The sequence below is a fragment of the Microcebus murinus genome, chromosome 4 (genome assembly GCF_040939455.1).
Source record: "Microcebus murinus isolate Inina chromosome 4, M.murinus_Inina_mat1.0, whole genome shotgun sequence".
Lineage (NCBI taxonomy): Eukaryota > Metazoa > Chordata > Mammalia > Primates > Cheirogaleidae > Microcebus > Microcebus murinus.
The window spans coordinates 7423888-7447459 of record NC_134107.1 but is presented as its reverse complement, the minus strand read 5'-3'; the positions used below and the strand labels follow the sequence as shown (position 1 = coordinate 7447459).

General features: G+C 57.7%; 2 protein-coding genes across 5 annotated transcripts in view; one reads left to right on the top strand and one right to left on the bottom strand.

Annotated features, from left to right (window-relative positions):
* Positions 1-23572, top strand: part of SPTBN2 (spectrin beta, non-erythrocytic 2) — a 36933-nt gene that overhangs the window by 7495 nt on the left and 5866 nt on the right. For 3 of the 4 annotated variants that reach the window (XM_012757510.3, XM_012757508.2, XM_012757509.3), the window contains exons 3-25: positions 4192-4343; positions 4761-4934; positions 5707-5798; positions 5958-6038; positions 6359-6474; positions 8080-8192; positions 8337-8524; positions 9773-9890; positions 10312-10470; positions 10779-11081; positions 12466-12619; positions 12855-13725; positions 15315-15452; positions 15754-16510; positions 16659-16861; positions 17232-17322; positions 18065-18211; positions 20277-20540; positions 21453-21677; positions 21980-22069; positions 22395-22655; positions 22747-22877; positions 23072-23276. In XM_012757510.3, coding sequence (XP_012612964.1) covers positions 4192-4343; positions 4761-4934; positions 5707-5798; positions 5958-6038; positions 6359-6474; positions 8080-8192; positions 8337-8524; positions 9773-9890; positions 10312-10470; positions 10779-11081; positions 12466-12619; positions 12855-13725; positions 15315-15452; positions 15754-16510; positions 16659-16861; positions 17232-17322; positions 18065-18211; positions 20277-20540; positions 21453-21677; positions 21980-22069; positions 22395-22655; positions 22747-22877; positions 23072-23276 — 5033 coding nt within the window. Of the gene's footprint in view, positions 1-478; positions 2122-4191; positions 4344-4760; positions 4935-5706; positions 5799-5957; positions 6039-6358; positions 6475-8079; positions 8193-8336; positions 8525-9772; positions 9891-10311; positions 10471-10778; positions 11082-12465; positions 12620-12854; positions 13726-15314; positions 15453-15753; positions 16511-16658; positions 16862-17231; positions 17323-18064; positions 18212-20276; positions 20541-21452; positions 21678-21979; positions 22070-22394; positions 22656-22746; positions 22878-23071; positions 23277-23572 lie in introns of those variants that run through there. The other variant, XM_012757507.3, reaches the window with a different exon arrangement.
* RBM14 (RNA binding motif protein 14) overlaps positions 9098-23572 on the bottom strand; it is a 79449-nt gene continuing 64974 nt past the window's right edge. The window contains exon 2 of the mRNA XM_076001654.1: positions 9098-9160. Within this exon, the coding sequence (XP_075857769.1) occupies positions 9138-9160 (23 nt within the window). The 3' untranslated portion in view covers positions 9098-9137. The remainder of the gene's footprint in view (positions 9161-23572) is intronic.

Here is a 23572-nt window from a genome sequence, read left to right as displayed (position 1 = left end):
ACTTGCCGCCTGTCACTCCCATTATTTCATCTACCTGTTCCCTGAAGCAGGTTCCCTCTGCCCGCAGCCGGTTTCCGTAGCCGCCCTTTCTCCCGGGTTCGCTCTCCGCCTGCCTCAGCCGCTGCCCCTCCCTGCAGCCAGGGCTCTCCCCTTCGGCTCCTCTGAGCACAAACAAACCCGTCTGACAGCCTCCCTGCGGTTCGGGGGAGGAGTTGTCATGGCAATCAGAGTGCGGCTGCCACCTGACACCACCAGCGGCTGGCGTGGGGCTGAGTCACCCACACACCCCAAGGCCACCCATCCCGTCTGGCTGCGCTCTTGCATCCCACCCTTGTCATTGCCACTGACCCGCAGGCCACCCAGCCCAGTTCAGTGGGAGAAGTTCCAACTACTCCCACCTGGGAGGTGGTGCTCCCGGGGGTGGGGGGATGGGGGTGGGGTTGGCCCCTGGAAAAAGAGACTCAGAGGGGAGGTTCCTGAACCTGGCCACATGTTTTACAGCATCACCCAGGGACCTTTTTTTTGCAGACACAGGTTCCCAAGCTCCTCCCAGGACACAGTGAATTAGAATCTTTAAACATATGATCGAGAATTCAGGGCTTTTCAAATACTCCCCAGATAATTCTTTTGAGCCAACTTGGCACCATTTCGAGGACCCCTATGTGGTGGCCATAGCTCTTGGTGACACCTTCTCATTTTCTCTGGGGCCGCTTTCCTTCCGGTTGGATCTTCAGGCTGTCTTGAGAAATACCCACATCGGTGCTTCTATAGACCAGAGAAGAGAGGAAATGTGGGTTATGGAGAATGTCATCTCTTTGGGGAAGGTTTCCTGGTACCCTGGTTTTGGATTCATGTAGCCTATAGAACTGTCATGATATTTGTGTGTGTACAACATGTGCCACCCAGACCTGTCTCCATGTCTGTGCAGATGTGACACATGCCACCCAGGACTGCCACCATTCTGTGCACATGACACATGCCACCCAAAACTGTCACCATGTCTGAACAGGACTATCACCATGTCTGCACAGATATGACACATGCCACCCAGGACTACTGCCATGTCTGTGCACACATGTGTCACTCCATGATCTCATTTATCTCCACCACTACACCATGCTGTCTCTGCATGGGTGCTCCCTAGCACTGTGCCTCAAACTGGTAGTACCTAATAAATAGTGAACGAATGAAGATGGGGAGGGGCAAGTGTAGGCTGCAAGTGACAAAAGCTGAATCCCAGCAAGAGCTAGGAATGGCATCTGGGAGATGTGCCCAGCATGGGGGTGTATCTGTGGCCTTGCTGAGGAAGGCCCTGGTGGCACTGGAGGTGATGATAGCAAACAAGTGGCCAGGACAATAAATGCCTGTTCCACAGATGAGGCAACAAAAGCAAACACCTAGCACAGTGCCTGGCTTTGCCTCTTGGAGGATCTTTCTCTTTCTGTTTCTGAGCTGGGGATCAAAGCCTGCCCACGTCCTGGAGAAGGACCTGCCAGAGCCACCCTGAGAGTGGCCATCCTTGCAGGGCCTGCAAACCTTGGGAAGCAAGACTTGTTTTGGGGGCCCCTCTCACGGTCTGTATTCTTAGGCAACTAGGGGCCCAATGGGCGGGACTGCAGGCGCTGGCAGTTCTTGCCTCCGCCCCCGCAGGGCCGGGCCCTGCCCCCACCGGCCGCGCTCCGCCTCCCACCCCTCCCCCGACACTGTCCGACCTGTTTGTCTAGAGCTGCCTCTGTCTCCTCTCGCCACGGCCAGGTGTGCCCGCTTGCTCATCTCAGGCGCTCAGACACCCCCTAACTCTTTCTTCCCTCTCCCTGAAACTCCCACGGTCCTAGAGTGCCGGGACCCCCAGCACTGCTCCAGTGGGGCACAGAGCCTGGCCGCGCTCCCGGCGCGAGAGCATGGACTCTGGGCCGCGGGCTCTGTAGCAGGTGGCACGCACCATGAATGGGAACGGCGTGGGCAGGGTGCACGGGAACGGCCTGCACGCGGCCGGCGAGTTTTACTATGAGGCGGTGGAGGGGTCTCAGAGCCCTGGGGGCCTCCTGCTCTCGCCTGCCGCCTTCATCAACCCCTCTCAGTACGCCAGCGTGCTGGAAGGACGCTTCAAGCAGCTCCAAGGTGAGGCAGAGGGGAGCCCAGTGGGGATAGCCAGAGGGGACCGGGTCGGGGGAGAGGGGCCACAGCAAAGCGCTGGGGGGGGGACACTTTTCCACGATTCAGGTGTTTGTGTTGGGAAGCAACGTGATAGGGCTCAGAGGATATAATTGCAAGTAGCCAGAAAATACACAGATGTTGGTGGAATTGGGAAAGGTTCTGACCCCCTGGCAGCGACTGGCGTGGGTGAGTGTGACTGCGAGGTGCCCCCGGGCGCTGCGTGGGGCAGAGGTGCCCAGCCGCTGAGGGAGTGTGGAGCTCGGCGTCAGCCACCAGGGAGGCCACAGCAGTCCCACCAAGGCAGCACCCTTTCCGTGGGTCTGGCGATGGGACAGTTAGGGAAGAAGGCGAGTGAGCCAGAGGCCAAGGCACCCAGGGGTCCTGAGTGGGCTGGGTGTGCGAGGAGGCAGCGTGTGTGTGTGTGAACTGGGGGAGTGTGTCAAAGGAGAGGGCTTGTGCAAGTAGGCTCAGGTGCACGTCGGAGCAGGCCTGTGTTCATCCTGGCACAAATATTTAAGTGTGTTTCTGGCAGTCGCTATGTTTTGTGGTGTGTGCGTGTAAGGATTTGGGGATGTTGTGGGAGTTTTGTGACCTTACACCCCATCTCTGGGGCTTGGCTTTGCCCATTTGTCTCCTAGCTGCCACTGTTTCTGTGTCGTCCCCTTCTGTTCCACCTGTGTGCCGAAGTGGCCTCACCCAGCGTGCCTACTATTAGGGCAGTCCCGCAGTGCAGCAATGGCCTGTGATCCGGGCCAGCCCCAGCTCAGGCAGGGCCTGGAGACCCTATAAGGAGGCCCAGGGACACCCCTGGTTCCACAGGTGCTACAGAACATGGGGCTGTCCCATGCAGTGATTAGGACCCCGGGCTTGGCATGGGCACAGGGGTTGGAGGTAAGAGACAGGAATGGGTGTGGGCGTGTTGCCGTCTCATGGGCGAGGTGCACAGGAATGTGAGATTAAGGCATGAGGCTTTCGGTTTCTGAGATGCTGGTGCTGAGACAGAAACAAAAGTGACTCTTCAGGCCCTGACCACTTGCACGGGCTCCTTACCTGGGCTCCCTGTGGGGAACTGGCAGAAATCCTAGCGACCGGAGCACTGATGGCTTGAGCCTTTTCCCCCACTTCTTCATTTATAAAAATTCTCATATTTATTTCTCTGTGGAGCCTAACAGCACGCCCCCTGGAGTAGCTCCCGCTGTGGACCAGGCTGCCAGGCGTTTCCCAACTTTTTTGGAGACTGACATCTGACTCCGCCTGGCTCCCCCGCCCCCTGCTGTTTCCTGGGCTCACTGTTTTCCCAGACCCGACTTTCAAGCTCTTGTTTTTCTTAGCGTTGGGATGTTTGCGTCCTGGACGGGCATCCACATTCAGCCAACTGAATGTACCCACCCCAGAAGCACAGTGCGACCCAGCCTTTCTTTACACTACCCAAGGACAGCAGGCTGACTCAGGAGGCCGCAGCCACTATACTGTCAAGTCTTAATGGCCGCTTGGCAGAGCCACTGCTGTCATTTCAGTCCACACCCCCTCTTTGTCCACAACTGAAAGAGAACAGCCATGCCTCCGACGGTCCGAGCACCTCTCCGTCCCGCCTTGGGGTCAGAGCGCCTTTGTAACAGCCGTTCATCAGGAGCCATTTTGTGCCAGGTGCCAACTAGGTGTTTGATCCACATTATCTCATTTAATCAACACAGGAGCTTGTTGAAGAGAAAGCAGTATGCCCATTTTACAGTGGGGATCTGGGCTCTGGTGGATGAAGGAACTTCTGCATGTCCCACACTTTCCAGTGTCTTTCGTCCTTTCAGTGCTTGTTTTCTGTCTCTCATGTTTGTTCCTGACCTTGCTTATGAGCTCATTCCAATTTCTTTATTTCCCAGCTTTTCAAGTTATGGGTTTTCCTCTTGGCCATCTTCCCTCCCCTCCTCCTCCCTAGACCTCACTTCCCATCTCTCAGACACCCCCGCCCCGCAATGGTGTTTAGAAGCAGGCGTGCTGTACTTAAAGGACAGAAATGACCCCATGTTGCTGCCACAGATGAGCGAGAAGCCGTGCAGAAGAAAACCTTCACCAAGTGGGTGAACTCGCACCTGGCCCGGGTGACGTGCCGGGTAGGAGACCTGTACAGCGACCTCCGGGATGGACGCAACCTCCTGAGGCTCCTTGAGGTGCTCTCGGGAGAGACACTGGTGAGCTGTGGCCTTGGAGGGAAGAAGAAGCCTTAGAAACAGTGGCCAAGGGGACTAGCTGGGGGAATGGCCCTCAGAGAGAGTGACAGCACAGGACAGAAGGCAGTGGCTCCCTCTGCTCAGAGGATGGGTTCATTCTGAGAGGCTGTGCTGCATGGATTATTACATGGGAGCATGGCTTCGTGGAGACAGGAACAGTGGCCCCATTGAAAACATTTCTTTTCCCACCCACTCTGGGCGCAATTAATTCCCTTGGGAATCTTAATCTGCCCAAGCCTCATCGGTAACCTCCGCCTTGGGGTTGTCCCTGTGTTCCTGAGGGAGGTCATGGGGAAAGTGTGCAAAGCAAGGCCCTGGGAAGGCTGGGTAGAAAGGAGAGACCCCTGGTCCCATGCCTTGTGCCCTGTCCCTGCACAGCCGAAGCCCACAAAGGGTCGCATGCGGATCCACTGCCTAGAGAACGTGGACAAAGCGCTGCAGTTCCTAAAGGAGCAGAAAGTGCACTTGGAGAACATGGGCTCCCATGACATCGTGGACGGAAACCACCGCCTGACTCTCGGGCTGGTCTGGACTATCATCCTTCGATTCCAGGTACCCGAGCACATGGTGACACAGGGTGTGGTTCATGTACCGGTTCCGCACCACAGACTGTTCCTGCTGGCCTGTGACACGATAAATACAAAAACAGAGAGTTTAGAACCTTCTGTAGCAGTTTTCCATTGCAGCAATATCCAAGCACCAGATCAGTGGACTTGCCTCATTAAACAGGGTAGAAACCAGTTTGGCCACACTACTGCTGCAAGTTCCCTGCGGCCTGGTCCCCTGCAGTAGGACCGCAGGCTGGTCCACGAGGGACTGGAAGTTTTATAAACTGGACCTTCACCATGGGGAATTCAGGAGTGTGTGAGGGGTCTGGTCCTGGCCCTACTCCTCCGCCTCCCTCAAGATAACAGTCACCCTGCTCCTTCTCATGCTCCAGTGTCCCTGTGCCATCTCAAGGTTCCTCATCATCCCCTTCCTCCCCAGGTTAACCTTTCTGCTCCTTCTGGCCCTAAGCAGAGGTCCATCAGCTTCACCTTTGCAAGCCAGCTCTCAGAGAGTGTTCCCTCACCTACCTGAAGTCCCCACCTGGAGGAGCTCGGGGGCACTTCCATTCTTCCGGTGGCCTGTCCCAATCTGCTGCCTCAGATCTCTTGGGGCCAGTGTTTCTTGGCTACTAGCCCAGCTTGGAAAGGCCCCAGGCTCTGTCTGATAACCCCTACTGCAGCAGTCTAAAGAGCAACTTCCCGATGTTTATCTGAGTCTCTGATAACACAAGGAGCCCTTGTCCAGGAGGTGAGGACCCTGCTTGCTTCCTTCTTAGATCCAGGACATCAGTGTGGAGACAGAAGACAACAAGGAGAAGAAGTCAGCCAAGGATGCCCTGCTGCTGTGGTGTCAGATGAAGACCGCCGGGTGAGAAAGCCCCCGGGAGCGTGGCCCTGGAGGGTCGGCTGCCCCGAGGCTGTGCAGTAAAGGAAGGACGGGTGCCGGGAACCATGAGCTGGTGACTGTCCCTGAGTCACAGACCAGGGCTCGGCCCCACTCACTGTTTTTCCTGGTCTCTGTTTGTAGGTATCCCAACGTCAATGTGCACAACTTCACCACCAGCTGGAGAGATGGACTGGCCTTCAACGCCATCGTGCACAAGCACCGGTGAGGAGACGGGTTCGTGGGCATGTCGGAGGTGTAGGGCGGGTTCAGGACCCAGGGCGCACACACGTGTAGCCAAAGACATGAGATGAGCTACACAGCAGCTGTCAGGAATGAGCACGGAGCAGAGCAGAGTGGGGGGGGGGGGAGTGCCACACAGGGAACCTGGAAGGAAGCCAGGGTGGGGTTGGTGGGGAGTGGTGGGGGCGGCATGCCTGCTGCTGGACAAAATCGAGTCGGTGGCTGAGGGACAGAGGTTGCGGTGGATCTGCTCTTCCTCTTTAGCATCTCAAGTGCTTTTGGTGCCTTCCCTCCCCACCCAGGCCAGACCTGCTGGATTTTGAGTCCCTGAAGAAGTGCAACGCACACTACAACCTGCAGAACGCGTTCAACCTTGCGGAGAAGGAGCTGGGACTGACCAAACTGCTGGATCCGGAAGGTGGGGCACAGCTCTGTGAAGAGCTGGTAGGACAGAGACAGAAGGCCGTGGTTGCCAGGGGCCAGGGGAGGGGAGGACAGGGAGTAACTGTCAGCAGGTATGGGGGATTCTTAGGGTGGGAGACAAAAACGTTTTGGAATTAGATAGTGGTGATGGCTGCGAACTTTTTGAATATACTGAAAACCGCTGGGTTATATACTTTGAAAGGGTGAATTCTATAGTTATTAAAAGTATATCTCAATTAAAAAAAAAAAAGGCTGCAGGAAGAAAGGCAGCCTGTGCCAGCAAGAGCCCCGGGCTGTGTGGTCGTGTCTCAGCCCAGGCACAGAGGAGCCCTATGACTGAGCACCTGTTGCTGGGCCTCTCTGTGGCTCAGGGTACACATCTCTAAAATGAGAGGATTGGTCTGCAAGGTCTCTAAGGGCCCTTCTCATTCTAAAATTCTAGGATTCCAAATTAACCTACCCGACCTTGAGGTCTCACCCAGGACTGGCCAATGTCAACTGACCCTGCCGGTTGGCTCCTGTGGTTCTAACAGGAACACTGATGGGATCAGTAACTGCCCCTGGGCTTTTATTTTGTACCTGGCTCTGCACTTGACATGCTTCAGTTAATTTAATCCTCACAACACCCCTTTGAAATCGTACCATCCTTATCCTCATGTACGGAAGAGAAGACGGGGCCCTGTAGAGGTTCCGTGACTGGCCCAGGGTCATACGGCTGGTGGAGCTGAGATTCGAATTTGGGCAGTCTGGTGCCAGAGCCTGTCTCCTCGGCTGCCTCTGGGGGAGTTGAGAGCAGTCTCGGTGCAGCCAGAAAAGAGAGGAGAGAGGGAACAAGTGACTCCCCTGTTGGAAGTGCTCCTGCTACGCTCCCTGGGGGGGGACTGTGATCTTGGCCCTTTGCTCTCTGTTTTCCACCTCCCCTGTTGCGCCATCTCCTGTGCCCTCTGAGTGCAGAACGACACACATCTGCTACGAAGCGATGGAAGCAGGCTAGGCACAGTGTTTCCTGTCCTCTGCTTGGAGGGCCCTTCTCACTTCTAGGAGAAACAACAACAACAAAAGAGTGAGGTGCTTTTGTGCCTTCTTAATTCAAATGGTTCAGTTGTCATTTTGGTCTAAAAGGGGCTGCAAAGGCTGAGCGCGGTGGCTCACGCCTATAATCCTAGCACCCTGGGAGGCCGAGGCGGGAGGATCGCTCAACATCAGGAGTACGAAACCAGCCTGAGCAAGAGCGAGACCCCGTCTCTACTAAAAATAGAAAGAAATTACTTGGACAGCTAAAAATAGATAGAAAAAAAATTAGCCAGGCACGGTGGCGCATGCCTGTAGTCCCAGCTACTCGGGAGGCTGAGGCAGGAGGATTGCTTGAGCCCAGGAGTTTGCGGTTGCTGTGAGCTTGGCTAACACCACGGCACTCTAGCCTGGGCAACAGAGTGAGACTCTGTCTCAAAATAAATAAATAAATAAAAGGGGCTGCAAAGATGTCGGCCTTGGAGGGCTAGGAGTGCCCCAGGCTAGGGGTAAGCGATTCCAGTTTGAGGGTGTACTTCTGGGAGGCAGTTTCTAATCTCTGCCTGACCCATGTGGTCCTTTTCCTCAGATGTGAATGTGGACCAGCCGGATGAGAAATCCATCATCACGTACGTGGCTACTTACTACCACTACTTCTCCAAGATGAAGGCCTTGGCCGTGGAAGGCAAAAGAATTGGAAAGGTACTCCACACCATGGGACAGTAGCAGAAAGGCCAGAGGAGGGCTGGCCCGGGCTCTTACTCCCATAAAGCGGGGGTGGGTGCAGCTACAGGACTGGGCCAGGAGCCCTGTGGGTGGGACCCCCAATCCCTTTCTGTCCGGCAGGTGCTGGACCACGCCATGGAGGCAGAGCGCCTGGTGGAGAAGTATGAGTCCCTGGCCTCAGAGCTTCTGCAGTGGATTGAGCAAATGATTGTGACCCTGAATGACCGGCAGCTAGCCAACTCCCTGAGCGGCGTCCAGAACCAGCTGCAGTCCTTCAATTCCTACCGCACCGTGGAGAAGCCTCCCAAGTAGGTGTCCCCTGGCCACCACCCCACTGAGGCACGCCTGCCCCGAGCCGTGCTCGAGGGAGAGCAAACCCAAATGAGGGCAGCCTTTCGGGAGGGAAATTTGGCAGCACACACATGCATCGGGGGCTTGTTTCCCCAGCTCAACGCACCAGAAGCATCCAAACACCGTAGTTGTTACAAAATCATCTTTTTGAATGATTAGCCATTTTAAAAAATCATGCTGTGGAAAGTATTGCTATGGTAGGTTGAGTCGGTGCAGTCCCTCAGATAGGACCACAGGTTGGGGTGTCGCAGCCACCGACCCCAGAATAGGGACTGGGCCTGAAGGCCAGGTGGCAGCTGCAGCACAGGGTGTGGCTGGTCACCTGAGCATTGTAGAGGCTCTTATCATCTACATATTCTAGCAATTAACTGTTTCTAGTGTGGAATCGCTGTCAAGCAATGCTATACAGTACATGTTAGAACTTCTGTTTATTGAGCTCTTTTGGAGTCAGTAAAGGTCATGCCCCAAACTAGTATTAGCCCAGAGAACAACCGTTCCTTCACCTTCCAGGAAATGATTTGAGGGGTGCCCTTTTCACTCCTCTACTGGGCGTTAAACAAAGATGTAGCTTCAAGGATGATCACCGGCAAGACCTGTACGAAAGAAATACAAGTCAGTGGGCAGCCACTGAAAATAATATCAAAGATACATTCATTGACATGGAAAGATGTTCATGATAAATAAGTGAAGGAACAGGTTACAGAAGAGTTCCCGTAGACAGCAGAGGACCAAGCGCTAAGCGTCCGGGTTCAAAGAGCCTGAGTTCAAATCCTGGCTGTGCCACTTAGCATTCGTGGGTGTTGGGCAGCTTATGCAGCCTTTCTCTTAGTTTTCTCACCTGGAAAATGGAGATGCTAGTCAGAGCGTGTAGATAACAGTGACAAGCAAGCGAGTTAACACACGTGAAGCTCTGGGAGCAGGGCCCGGCGAGTCCTTGATAAATGTTAGCTGTGGCTGCCCTCTGACCCCGTCCCTGCGAAACCAACATCAAATACATGCACACAAAAGGGTCGTTTCCGGATGGTTTGGGTGCCTTTGAAATGATGTTCTTTTTGGTTTGCCAGTATCTTCTGGCTTTCACACAAAAAGCGTGTGTTGCTTTTCTGAGAAGAAGAATAATGCAGGACACTCCACTTTGAAGAGTGCGGCGTCCCTGTGCCCCTCGCGGCCTTTGACTCTGACCCCAACCCGGCCCCCTGCCCCAGGTTCACTGAGAAGGGGAACTTGGAGGTGCTGCTCTTCACCATCCAGAGCAAGCTGCGGGCCAACAACCAGAAGGTCTACACTCCCCGCGAGGGCCGGCTCATCTCCGACATCAACAAGGTCTGCGGCCTGGGGCCAGTCGCGACCTCCTCCACACCCCGCTGCCTTGGCCGGAACTCAGCCATTCCGCCTGGCTGCCCTCACGCACCCCTTGTCTTGCTCTCCACGCAGGGTCACGCAAAGAAATGACACCCCGAGTCTATTATCTTACTCAACATGTTCCCAACTCGCCATCCCTAATTTTATTTCATTTTTCCCCACAATGTTGTAAGATTAGTGAAAGTAAGGCTCACCCACAGTCCTGCCACCACAAACAAATCGGTTTCCGTTCTTCCTGCCCCCTCCCGCCCTCCTGCAGGAGAGTTTTCCCTGCCTTCCGTGGGTTGACTGGACTGAGCGTCCGTGGGGCTTCCCATGTGCCCCCAGTCCCCTGACCCCTGCCTGCCCCGGCCCTTCTCACTGATCTGTCCCCACCGCGCAGGCCTGGGAGCGGCTTGAGAAAGCCGAGCACGAGCGCGAGCTGGCACTGCGCACGGAGCTGATCCGCCAGGAGAAGCTGGAGCAGCTGGCTGCCCGCTTCGACCGCAAGGCTGCCATGCGGGAGACCTGGCTCAGCGAGAACCAGCGCCTTGTGTCCCAGGTAGGGCTCGGGGCTCTGGGGACTTCCTGGCTGGTTGGCAGAGTTGGGGGAGAGATGGTGGTGGATAAGGAGAGGGGATGAAACGTGAAACCCATCACAGGTAAAATGACCAGGAGACCCATGAACCAGGGCCAGGGGTTTGAACGGGAAAGAGGTGAGGCAGGATGGGAGGGATGGAGAGGAAACTGAGCCACCGTGTGGAGTTGGCGTCCTGCAGCTCTGGGGTGCTCTGGGGGAGGAAGGAGAGAGCAGAGGCACTGTCCCCTGGTTCTCGAGCCCCTCCCCCCTCCCCTCGGCCTCCTGCGCAGGACAACTTTGGGCTGGAGCTGGCCGCAGTCGAGGCAGCAGTGCGGAAGCACGAAGCCATCGAGACGGACATCGTGGCCTACAGTGGCAGGGTGCAGGCGGTGGACGCTGTGGCCGCGGAGCTGGCGGCCGAGCGCTACCACGACATCAAGCGCATCGCTGCCCGGCAGCACAATGTGGCGCGGCTCTGGGACTTCTTGCGGCAGATGGTGGCTGCCCGGCGGGAGCGGCTCCTCCTCAACCTGGAGCTGCAGAAGGTGTTTCAGGACCTGTTCTACCTCATGGACTGGATGGAAGAGATGAAGGTACCAGTGGGAGGCTCTTGGGGGCTTGAGATGCTCGAGAACAGGGGCGTGGCCACCAGTGCCATCGCCTGTTTGCACAGCCAGTCTCTGTAGAGCGTGTACTGGTGCAGGGCCATCCCCAGCGCCAACACACAGAGCAGACAAGGCCCTGTCCCCGTGGGGCTCACGGTCCAGCAGGAGGAGACTGGCGAAAAAACTCACAGACATTTCCTTAAACAGAAGAGCAGGCGGGCAGAAACCCGATGAGGACATTGGAGCAGGTGGTGTGACAGGGTGATCGGCGTGGCCTCGCTGAGACCTGAATGACACAGGGAGGCTGAGACCTGAATGACATAGGGAGCCGGCACAGGGAGACCTGGGGAGAGAACTTTCCGGGCAGGCGCAGCAGCTGGGCAGAGGTCCTCGCCTGTCCAAGTGCGGCGTGTCCCAGATCAGGGGCCATCCTGAGGGCTGTCAGTGTGAGGGGAGGGGACATGGACTGAGATGGGGGCATGGCCAGCTCCCTGCGGCCTTACAGGCCTGGTCCAGCGGTTTGGATTCTATTCAAGGTAACAAGGAGCCTTTGGATTCGGTTTTGAAAGGGAGAGATGGGATTCTGCCTTTTCAAAAGGTTGCTTTGGGCTGGCGCGGTGGCTCACGCCTGTAATCCTGGCACTCTGGGAGGCCAAGGCGGGCGGATCATTTGAGCTCAGATCGAGACCAGCCTGAGCAAGAGTGAGACCCTGTCTCTACTAAAAAAAGAGAAAGAAATTAGCTGGACGACTTTTATATATATATATAAATATATAAATTAGCTGGGCATGGTGGTGCATGCCTGTAGTCCCAGCTACTCGGGAGGCTGAGGCAGGAGGATCATTTGAGGCCAGGAGTTGGAGGTTGCTGTGAGCGAGGCTGACACCACGGCACTGTAGCCCAGGCAACAGAGTGAGACTCCTGTTTCCAAAAAAAGTCACTTTGGCTACTGTGCGCAGAAGGCTTGTAGGGAGGTGGAGCGGCACAGAGAGCCCGTTGGAGTCAGTGCGGTCTTCTGGGCAAGAGGCGGGTGCGGGAGGGGTCTGGAGAGATACCGGAGGCTGCTTGAGGTGACGAGGGGGGGAGGTGCGAAGCTGTGACGCTAGGAGAGAGTCGATGATTCCGAGGCTGAGATGAGTCATAGCAAAGCCTCCAGCAGCAGGATTTAGTGAGAAAGTTGTTCCGCGGGAGGGAGGTGAGGATAAGGGGGCTGGTGTGCCTGGCAAACGGGGGTGTCCCTGTGTGCGTGAGTGAGCAGGTGTGCTCACCTGGGTGCAGCACCTGGAGCCACCCGAAGGGAAACACAGCGAGGTTAGCACGCGCGTACCTGGCTAGGGGAGGCGGGCACTGGCAAGCTGCGTGTGCCCGGCAGGGCCGGCTGCAGTCTCCGGACCTGGGCAAGCACCTGGCCGGCGTGGAGGACCTGCTGCAGCTGCACGAGCTGGTGGAGGCGGACATCGCCGTGCAGGCTGAGAGGGTGCGGGCCGTCAGCGCCTCTGCTCTGCGCTTCTGCGACCCGGGCAAAGGTGAAAACCAGGGGAAGATTCTGGAAAGGGGGCGTTGGGAGGGAGAACTTGAAGAGCTGAGGCCGAAGACCGGGAACACCTGGGGACAGGAAAGCTGGTGGGTGGGCAATGAGTGACAGAGCTAGAGCCAGGGAGGGAGGCCTGAGAGAGTAGGGCGGGGGACCAGTAACCAGGGTGGACGAGGAGCAGCCAAAGGCCCGGTTACGGCCCTGACTCTCTCCTGTGACTTTTTCAGAGTACAGACCCTGTGACCCGCAGCTGGTGTCGGAGCGGGTGGCCACCCTGGAGCAGAGCTACGAGGCACTGTGCGAGTTGGCAGCGACCCGGCGGGCCCGGCTGGAGGAGTCGCGGCGCCTCTGGCGTTTCCTCTGGGAGGTGGGCGAGGCGGAGGCCTGGGTGCGGGAGCAGCAGCACCTCCTGGCCTCAGCCGAGACCGGCCGGGACCTGACCGGCGTCCTCCGCCTGCTCAACAAGCACACAGCCCTGCGGGGCGAGATGAGCGGCCGGCTGGGTCCCCTGAAGCTCACCCTGGAGCAGGGCCAGCAGCTGGTGGCTGAGGGCCACCCCGGCGCAGGCCAGGCTGCTGCCCGTGCAGCGGAGCTCCAAGCCCAGTGGGAGAGGCTGGAGGCCCTGGCTGAGGAACGCGCTCAGCGGCTGTCCCAGGCCGCCAGCCTCTACCAATTCCAGGCAGACGCAAACGACATGGAGGCCTGGCTGGTGGACGCGCTGCGCCTGGTTTCCAGCCCTGAGCTGGGGCATGACGAGTTCTCCACACAGGCCCTGGCCAGGCAGCATCGGGCCCTGGAGGAGGAGATCCGGGGCCACCGGCCAACCCTGGATGCCTTGAGAGAACAGGCTGCGGCCCTGCCTCCCGCGCTGAGCCGGACGCCCGAGGTGCAGGGCAGGGTGCCCACCCTGGAGCGGCACTACCAGGCCCTGCAGGCCCAGGCAGGCGAGCGCGCGCAGGCCCTGGAAGCAGCCCTGGCGCTCTACACCATGCTCAGCGAGGCTGGGGCCTGTGGGCTCTGGGTGGAGGAGAAGGAGCAGTGGCTCAACGGGCTGGCCCTGCCTGAGCGCCTGGAGGACCTGGAGGTCGTGCAGCAGAGGTAGGGCCGGAGGTCGTGCAGCAGAGGTAGGGCCCGAGCTCGGGCGGGGTCCGCCAGACTGCCTGTCTCGTCCCTGTGAGTCTTAGTGCTGTTTGTTCTTAGTTCTGATGCCAGATGTTAAGCGTACACGTAGAGGACGTTTCGCAGCAAACCCCTACGAGCCCATCACCCAGACTCAGTCCTTGTCAACGTCTTGCTCTATTTGATTCACCTCCCTTTTAAAAAGCAAACTGTCAATATTGTCATCTCACTCCTACATTATTCAGGCTGCGTCCTTTAAGAAATAGCGGGGCGGCGTTTTTACATGCAGTATATTATTTTTTAATTGTGTGTATAGACTTAAAATGGCTGAGGCTTTGAAGATACAAACCTTCTAGACAGAGGCGCACTGATTAATCTCTCACGAGGTCGCTTTGTTTACAAAATAGTAAATCTTAAAATCCTTTAGAAAGGACAGTTTTCTTAAGAATCACAACACTGGCTGGGCGTGGTGGCTCACACCTGTAATCGTAGCACTCTGGGAGACTGAGGCAAGACGATTGTTTGAGCTCAGGAGTTCGAGACCAGCCTGAGCCAGAGCGAGACCCCGTCTCTACTAAAAATAGAAATTAATTGGCCAACTAAAAATATATAGAAAAAATTAGCCGGGGATGGTAGTGCATGCCTGTAGTCCCAGCTACTCGGGAGGCTGAGGCAGGAGGATCGCTTGAGCCCAGGAGTTTGAGGTTGCTGTGAGCTAGGCTGATGCCTCTAGCCCAGGCAAGAGAGTGAGACTCTATCTCAAAAAAAATACCAAAAAAACCCACAAAACCGCAACACTATTATCATATGGAACAAAATTAGCAATTCCTTCATATCTCAATCTATTATCAATTTCATGGGTTTTAAAAACAAGGAATTTTTACTTTTCAAGATATATTAATGTAGTTGACAAACTACAACCCCTGGGCAAATCCAATGTGCTGCCTGTCTTTGTAAATAAACCTTTATTGAAACAGAGACATGCTCATTCCTTTAGGTAATGCCCATGGCCCCGCCCATGCTACAAAAGCAGGGTGGAACAGCTGCGACAGAGACTGTGCGGCTCACAAAGCCTAAATGATTTACTGCCTGGCCCTTTACAGAAAATATTTTCATGCCCTGCCCTATAAAATGTACCCGGGAGAAGTTATACTTCACACCTTTATCACCTAGACAGATGTTTTTGGTTCTTACTGCATTTTCAAACACATACTGGTAGGTTGAGACCCAGGCAGGCGGCTAAGGGGTGAGCCCCGGGCGGAGAGAGAGGCTGGCAAAGGCTGGGCCCACACCAGGGTTTGGTCGGCTTGTGCAGCTGTCCCTGACCTTCACCTTTTACCACCTTTTTGAGCAACTCTAGAGATGATAGTTTTCTGCTTGTTTTGTGGGGGTTGGGGGCTCCTCCTTTGACCCACAGGTGCTGTGAACCTCGTGGGCTGCGAGGCACAGACGCCCATAGATAAGCCCCGCGGTATAGGAGAGGGGGCTCTCGTGGGTGTTCATGGGAGGGGCTGGGCGCACGGCATCACGGCCTCCCCTGCTCACACCTGGCTCTTCCTCTCGCTCAGGTTTGAGACCCTGGAGCCCGAAATGAACGCCCTGGCTGCGAGAATCACTGCGGTGAATGACATTGCGGAGCAGTTGCTGAAGGCCAACCCCCCGGGCAAGGACCGCATTGTCAACACGCAGAAGCAGCTCAACCACAGGTGGGCTTGGGGAGGTCGGGACGGGGGGCTGAGAAAGCATGGGGGTGGCACTGGGAACTGAGTGTGTCAGGGCCGGAAGGTGGTTAAAAAGGAGGAAGGAGACAGGGCAGGGCTGTGTCAGGGGAGGAGAAATGATGGAGAGGTGAGGGGTCAAGAAGAGAAGCAGTCAGGGAAGATGAGCAGGGAGCAGCCACGTTAGAACAGCAGAGCAAGTGAGTAGAAAGTACCCTCGGAGGGAGAAGCAGGGAAGAAGCTTCCAAATAGATCTGGGGGGGGGGCTAAACCCTCGTCCCACTCGCAGGTGGCAGCAGTTTCGGTCCCTGGCGGATGGCAAGAAGGCAGCTCTGACATCAGCCCTGAGCATCCAGAACTACCACTTAGAGTGCACGGAGACCCAGGCCTGGATGAGAGAGAAGACCAAGGTCATCGAGTCCACCCAGGGCCTGGGCAACGACCTGGCCGGGGTGCTGGCCCTGCAGCGGAAGCTGGCCGGCACTGAGCGGGACCTGGAAGCCATCGCTGCCCGGGTGGGTGAACTGACTCGAGAGGCCAATGCCCTGGCCGCTGGTCACCCGGCCCAGGCCCCTGCCATCAACGCCCGGCTTGCAGAAGTGCAAGCTGGCTGGGAGGACCTCAGGGCCACCATGCGGCGTCGAGAGGAGTCTCTGGGGGAGGCACGGCGGCTGCAGGACTTCCTGCGCAGCTTAGATGACTTCCAGGCTTGGCTAGGCCGCACTCAGACCGCTGTGGCCTCTGAAGAAGGGCCCGCCACCCTGCCTGAGGCAGAGGCCCTCCTGGCCCAACACGCAGCCTTGCGGGGAGAGGTGGAGCGGGCCCAGAGCGAGTACAGCCGGCTGCGGGCCCTGGGCGAGGAGGTGACCCGGGACCAGGCGGATCCCCAGTGCCTCTTCCTGCGGCAGCGCCTGGAAGCCCTCGGAACCGGCTGGGAGGAGCTGGGCCGGATGTGGGAGAGCCGGCAAGGTCGCCTGGCCCAGGCCCACGGGCTCCAGGGCTTCCTGCGGGATGCGCGCCAGGCAGAGGGCGTGCTCAGCAGCCAGGTGAGCGCTGGGCAGACCCGAAGGTGCATCTGCCATGGGGGGGGCTGGGATATCAGCCCCTACATCTCAGGTGACGGCCTGGGGGGGTCCCTTCGGAGGGGTGGAACTGTGCTGTGAGAAGCGAGCTCGCTGTCGCCCTCCCACACAGGAGTACGTTCTGTCTCACGCGGAGATGCCAGGGACCCTCCAGGCCGCCGACGCTGCCATAAAAAAGCTGGAAGACTTCATGAGCACCATGGACGCCAGCGGGGAGCGGATCCGCGGGCTCCTGGAGGCGGGGCGCCAGCTGGTGTCCGAGGGCAACATCCACGCCGAGAAGATCCGGGAGAAGGCGGACTCCATCGAGCGGAGGTGTGGGGGCACGGTGCATGGATGAGGGCCCCTGGGGAAAGGAGTGAACACAGGATGGCCTCCGAGCTGGAGACCGTGGCACAGGCAAACCGACGGACGGGGCAGGGGCTGGCAGAAAGGCAGAGGAGGAAGAACCAGGCGGTGGGAGCGGGACCACGCCACGGGCCGGGAGCTTCTGCCTCCGCCTGCACCAGGGCAGGGGGACGTCTCCCGGGCAGCAGGCCTGGAGACCGGGGTTCCTGGCTTGTCTCGTCGGCTCCGGGAAGGCATCACCCCCCTACTGGGAGGACTGAAGGCCTCTGAGTCGGTCAGTTGGCCTCTGATCCTCTCACAGCGAGTTCAAGAGTCTCCCTCGGGGCTGTCGTTACAGACACAGGAAGAATCAGGAGGCAGCACAGCAGCTTTTGGGCCGTCTTCGGGACAACCGAGAGCAGCAGCATTTCCTACAAGATTGTCATGAGGTGAGGCTCTGGTCCAGGGGTCCTCAAACTTTTTAAACAGGGGGCCAGTTCACTGTCCCTTAGACCATTGGAGGGCCGGACTATAGTTTTAAAAAAACTATGAACAGACCGGGCGCGGTGGCTCACGCCTGTAATCCTAGCACTCTGGGAGGCCCAGGTGGGCGGATTGCTCGAGGTCAGGAGTTCGAAACCAGCCTGAGCAAGAGCGAGACCCCGTCTCTACTACCAATAGAAAGAAATTAATTGGCCAACTAATATATGTAGAAAAAATTAGCTGGGCATGGTGGCGCATGCCTGTAGTCCCAGCTACTTGGGAGGCTGAGGCAGGAGGATCGCCGGAGCCCAGGAGTTTGAGGTTGTTGTGAGCAAGGCTGACGCCACGGCACTCATTCTAGCCTGGGCAACAGAGTGAGATTCTGTCTCAAAAAAAAAACTATGAACAAATTCCTATGCACACTGCACATATCTTATTTTGAAGTAAAAAAAAAACAAATGGGCAAAAACACTCGCATGTGGCCCGCAGGCCATAGTTTGAGGACGCCTGCTCTAGTCCCTGATGTCCCCTGTGACATTTCCTAGCCACCCCTTTCCCACTCTGAGCCTAGAACAAGTCCATCACAGTGTCCTCAGAGCATGTGAGCCCCTCCACGCCTCTCCCCCAGTCTCACCCTCTCTTGCGCCCCACTCGTCTCTCCCTTTGAAACGTCCTCTGTCCTCCATCCCTGCGTCGCGTCTGGTCCAGCTGAAACTCTGGATTGATGAGAAGATGCTGACGGCCCAGGACGTTTCCTATGACGAGGCCCGCAACCTGCATACCAAGTGGCAGAAGCACCAGGCGTTCATGGCAGAGTTGGCCGCCAACAAGGACTGGCTGGACAAGGTGGACAAGGTGAGCAGTGTGACGGGAGTGGTGGGAGGTGAGTCCCTGGCGCTGCCCCTGGCAGGGTCCCGCTGCGGGGCAGGGGACGGGCCTGGCTCCAAGGTAAGTTTTTTTCAGGGTTAGACATCACGGGGCCTCTGGTGCCACACCTCCAAGGTGGAAAGTTGTGGCCTGGGCACAAATGTCTTAGGGCTGTGGGACAGTAACACCAGAACTTTTCGAGAGCATAGACTAGCAGGGGACCATGCTGCAGCTTTGGTGCAACATGATGACCCTTCCTGGGTCCCGAGCCAGATGAAACCCTTCAGCAGGAATCTGCAAACTTTTTCTGTAGACGGCTTGTAGTAACTGTTTTAGTTTCTGCTGCAGTTACTCGTCCCTGCTGTTGTGGTGCAAAAGCTGCCATAGAGAATACGTAAATGAATGAGCGTGGCTGTGTTGCAATAAAACTTTATTTATAAAAATAGGCAGGAGGCCAGATTTGGCCGGTGGGCCATAGTTTGCCAATCCTTGCTTTGGAGTCTTTCTGTTCCTGGTACTTGGTCTCCCACCCACCCAGCTCTTCCTCAAGAGCTGAGGACAGGTAAAACTTCACTTCTACTCAGCAAGCATTCCTAGAGGACGTTGCGTGTGCTCAGCACTCTGCTAGGTACTGCAAGGTGTATAAAGGGTCGCTTTCCTCCCCTCTAGGGCGTGATGGTTGGGGAGAAGAGGAGGCCAGCATGTTTTTGGTTTTTGCATTTGTTCAGCAAATACTTGGTGCTCCTCCGTGCAAAGCATTGTCTGAGGCCCTGCCTGGGGGGCAAAGATGATTCCACTGTGGGCTCCACCCTCAAGGAACAATAGCCGTAGCCAGGACAGGAGACACGTACACACATAGCCAAGTCAAATCCCCAGCAGAATGGGGTGAGCGCCGTGAGACAGCCTAGTAAAGCCCGGGCAGAGGAGAGAGGAGACGTGGGACTTCTGAGAGTGCTCGGGGTAGTCCATGGGGCGCGGGCAGAATTCGGACAAGCAGAGATATTGGGAGAAAGAGGTTTCTCGGTAGAGCAAACAGCGTGAGCAGAAAAGCAGGGCTGTGGAAGCGCCGGTACTGGAACAGGGGGGTCCGTCAGTCCGGCAGGAGCACAGAGTGTGTGAGGCCTGTGGGAGAAACGGTGGGGAAAGCATGCGGGGCCAGGCCACCAGCAGCCCTGATCCCCAGCAGGGAGTGTGCTGTGAGGTGTGGGTTGTGCTGAGGGTTGTTGTGAAGTTACCAAGCAGTGTTGGCCTCTGATGTGACGGCCGCGTGTGACACAGCCTGAAGGCAGTGCCTGGGCTTGGGTTCTGCAAGAAGCAGACGCTGAAACAGCGATCCTAGTGCTGGCCGCTTAGATGGGAGGTGATTGCAGGAGGCACTGGCAGGGGTATAGAGAGATGAGACAGAGAAGAGCTGAGGTCAGTAAAGGTGCACGGTAATGCCAGTCACCCGTGTGGGCACCGTGGGCGCTGGTGTAGAGCGCCCATCCGCGCCATCACAGCCAGAGCCCGAGGACACTGGCTGTGTATCCATCGACGCTCTGTCCTTGGTTACGGGCTGCTTCTGGGGCATTGACTCTCTGGCACTTCTAACTCACCTCCACTCGGCTCGAGAGAGCACGCCCCCCTCACTCCTCAGAAACAAAGCCTTCAAGCAGAAGGGCTAAAGGTGGGGGACCAGGAGGGACGCACTTGCCACAGTTCACGTGAGGGGGGACGCGCTGAGAAACATGAGGTGAGAGTGGACAAGGCAGGTCCACGTGCAGTGTGACGCTGGAGACCACAGGTGCCGGGGAGCCCAGGCTAAGGAAGGGTTGCAGCGCGTCTCAGTTGCGGTGGGGTCTGTGCGCTGGGCCGTGAAGGAGGAGCGGCTTCGTCAGCAGGGAAGGCCGGGCAGCTCAGAGGGGTCTGGAGTTCGCTCACGAGAGCACACGGCCTTGGAATTGCTGCCCACCTGTCCGGTCTCTGGTGCCCTTAGGTCTCTGGTCTGCTATTGCCAGTGAAGTTCAGTGGTGTCTAATTCTGGCACCGACACTCTCTTTGCCTCGCCTCCCAGGAAGGGCGAGAGCTGACCCTTGAGAAGCCAGAGCTGAAAGCCCTGGTGTCGGAGAAGCTGGGGGACCTGCACCGGCGCTGGGACGAGCTGGAGACCACCACCCAAGCCAAGGCCCGCAGCCTGTTCGACGCCAACCGCGCCGAGCTGTTCGCCCAAAGCTGCTCCGCCCTGGAGAGCTGGCTGGAGAGCCTGCAGGCCCAGCTGCACTCGGACGACTACGGCAAGGACCTCACCAGCGTCAACATTCTGCTCAAGAAGCAGCAGGTGGGCCGTGGGCCTGTGGCGAGGATGGGATGGCGAATGGCGGAAGAAAGGAGGGAAGCCGTGGATCCCGAGATTTGGGAGGCCATTCTGAGGCCTGGCAGATAACGTCTTCGTTGGTGCTTCTCGAAGTGTTTCTATGGGCCGCTGGTGTGGGAATCTCCAGGGCGATGTGTCAGCCGGGTCAAGTCAGGAGATAGAGACATACTAGTAATTGGAAGAGGGGGACTTCAGTAAAAAAAAGTATTAGTTAATAGAAAGTAGTTAAAAGGGATAAAGAGAATTCTACAAAGGGGTCAGAAAACGTGTTTTCTGGCCGGGGTGGCTCACGCCTGTAATCCCAGCACTTTGGGAGGCCAAGGCGGGAGGATCTCTTGAGATCAGTTCAAGACCAGCCTGAGCAAAAGTGAGATCCTTTCTCTACGAAAAATAGAGACACGGGTACCATGGGCCAGGGCAGGTCTGCAGCTGGAAGGCCACAGCCGTGCTGGAGGGCGAGCCTGCTGGATCTCGTGCTCAGTGTTGCTGCAGGAGTCAGGAGAGGGCACAGGAACCGCAGACTCCCTTCCTGCTGTCCCTTTTGCTGTCCCTCCAACGCCCTCTACTGACGAGGCCACACACTGTGACAGCTGTTAAAGAGAAATGTTTTCAGGGCCCAGTACCAAGGTGTCAAAGCAGGCAAAGATAGATTTGGAACCAAGGTGCATTTAGGGCTGACGGCACAGTCCTCACACTCTCCCGGACCCTCGTGTGTGTTAAAGTTTAGGAGCCACTGGTCTGGGCCCTGGGAATGCTGTCCCTTTGGTGAGCCCCGGAGATGACAGGTCACGATGGGCTTGGTACAGCCCAGTGTCTCCTCCGAGTTTGAAGGTGGAGACGTGGGGCTGACGCGTCCGTCCTCCCCGCGACGTGCAGATGCTGGAACGGGAGATGGCTGTGCGCGAGAAGGAGGTGGAGGCCATCCAGGCCCAGGCAAAAGCGCTGGCCCAGGAAGACCAGGGCGCAGGGGAGGTGGAGAGGACCTCGAGGACCGTGGAGGAGAAGTTCAGGGCCTTGTACCAGCCCATGCAGGAGCGCTGCCAGCGCCTGCAGGCTTCTCGAGAGCAGCACCAGTTCCACCGGGACGTGGAGGACGAGATCGTGAGTCCCTGGGGCCAAGGGTGGGATAGAGTCTTCATCTGGGCCAGTCACCCTGTGCCACGTGGCCCTCCAGCCTCCTGCCTGGATGCTGGGCAGAGGCCAGCAGTGCTCTGTTTCCTCTTCTCTTTGGCTTGAAAATTTCCTCTCTAGGGAGACTTGGGGATGCCCTCTTGGTCCCTTTACTCTGCTCCAGAGATGACTATTCCTCACACACCCCGGTAGCCCTAGACATCCCCACTGTCCCACCCCTAGTGCTTGGTTTGACCTCTGGAACTCCGCTGACCCCCCCCTTTCTCTGTCAGTTGTGGGTGACGGAGCGACTGCCCATGGCCAGCTCCATGGAACACGGCAAGGACCTGCCCAGCGTCCAGCTTCTCATGAAGAAAAACCAGGTGAGGCAGAGGGTGAAGGCAAAGTCCCCAGGGGCTTCCCCAGACTTGGACATTTGTTTCTTCTTAAGACCTGCTTCTCTGGCCCAGGCTCCATGCTGTGTGGAGCCCTAGACGTCAGCGGTCCTGCTTTGCTCACCGGGAGGGTGGCTTCTCTCGGTAGCAGATCACATGGGATGGAAGGGGCATTACCATGGAGTACCTGGGCCAAGAATGGGGGTCCTTGCGGAGAGTGTGGAGAGGGCTTGCCCGGGAGTCGGTCTGAGGGAGGTGGGGTAGGGGTCCCTTGGCAAGCCTGTCCGTGTTTCCTCTTCTGCTGCCGGGGCAGACCCTGCAGAAGGAGATGCAAGGCCACGAGCCCCGGATCGCGGACCTGACGGAGCGGCAGCGTGCCCTGGGTGCGGCGGCGGCAGGCCCAGAGCTGGCTGAGCTGCAGGGATTGTGGAAACGCCTGGGCCATGAGCTGGAACTTCGAGGGAGGCGACTCGAAGAGGCCCTGCGGGCCCAGCAGTTCTACCGCGATGCCGCCGAGGCGGAGGCCTGGATGGGCGAGCAGGAGTTACACATGATGGGCCAGGAGAAGGCCAAGGTGAGGGCAGGGCAAAGCCCAGTCCCTGGGGCCGACTCCGCCTCTCCCCGCACCCCCACCCACTGCCTGATGCCTGCTGTCCCTTCCCCAGGACGAGCCGAGTGCCCAGGCAGAGGTGAAGAAGCACCAGGTCCTAGAGCAAGCCTTGGCCAACTATGCACGGACCGTCCACCAGCTGGCAGCCAGCAGCCAAGACATGATTGACCAGGAGCACCCGGAGAGGTGAGAGGGGCGCCGTCAGGGCAGGCGCAGGGATTGGGAGCCTTCTGTGCTGTGTGCGCAGAGCCACCTAGAGAGCTGCAGACACAGGGACTTGGCGATCTGTTGAGAGTTTAAGAGGGACAGGACCCCACAGAACAGGCTGGGGTTGGAGCAGTGGCTCCTCAGTCCCATGGTGCCTCCGCCACCCCCTGCAGCACACGGATATCGATCCGCCAAGCCCAGGTGGACAAGCTGTACGCCAGCCTGAAGGAGCTGGCCGGAGAGCGGCGGGAGCGGCTGCAGGAGCACCTGCGGCTGTGCCAGCTCCGCCGGGAGCTGGACGACCTGGAGCAGTGGATCCAGGAGCGCGAGGTGGTGGCGGCCTCCCACGAGCTGGGCCAGGACTACGAGCACGTGACGGTGAGTTCGGGGAGGACCCACTGGGAGACCAGAGTCTCGTCCTGGGCAGAGCGCCGAGGGGCAGGGGCAGGGGCAGGGCTGAGACCAGGCTAAGCAGGCGATGTCCTCCTGGGTCTCGGGTGTGTAATTGGAGGAACCGTGCAGCAAGGGGGACACGGGGCTGAGCCTGGCCAAGGGCGAAAAGGAGACATCCAATCAGTCTTTCCAGCGTAGCTCAGCAGACAGGTGGGATTCCCCGCTATGGCTTAGGGCTTGGATCCTCATAGTCAGGGTATTCTTGTCCGAGGTCTGGAGGT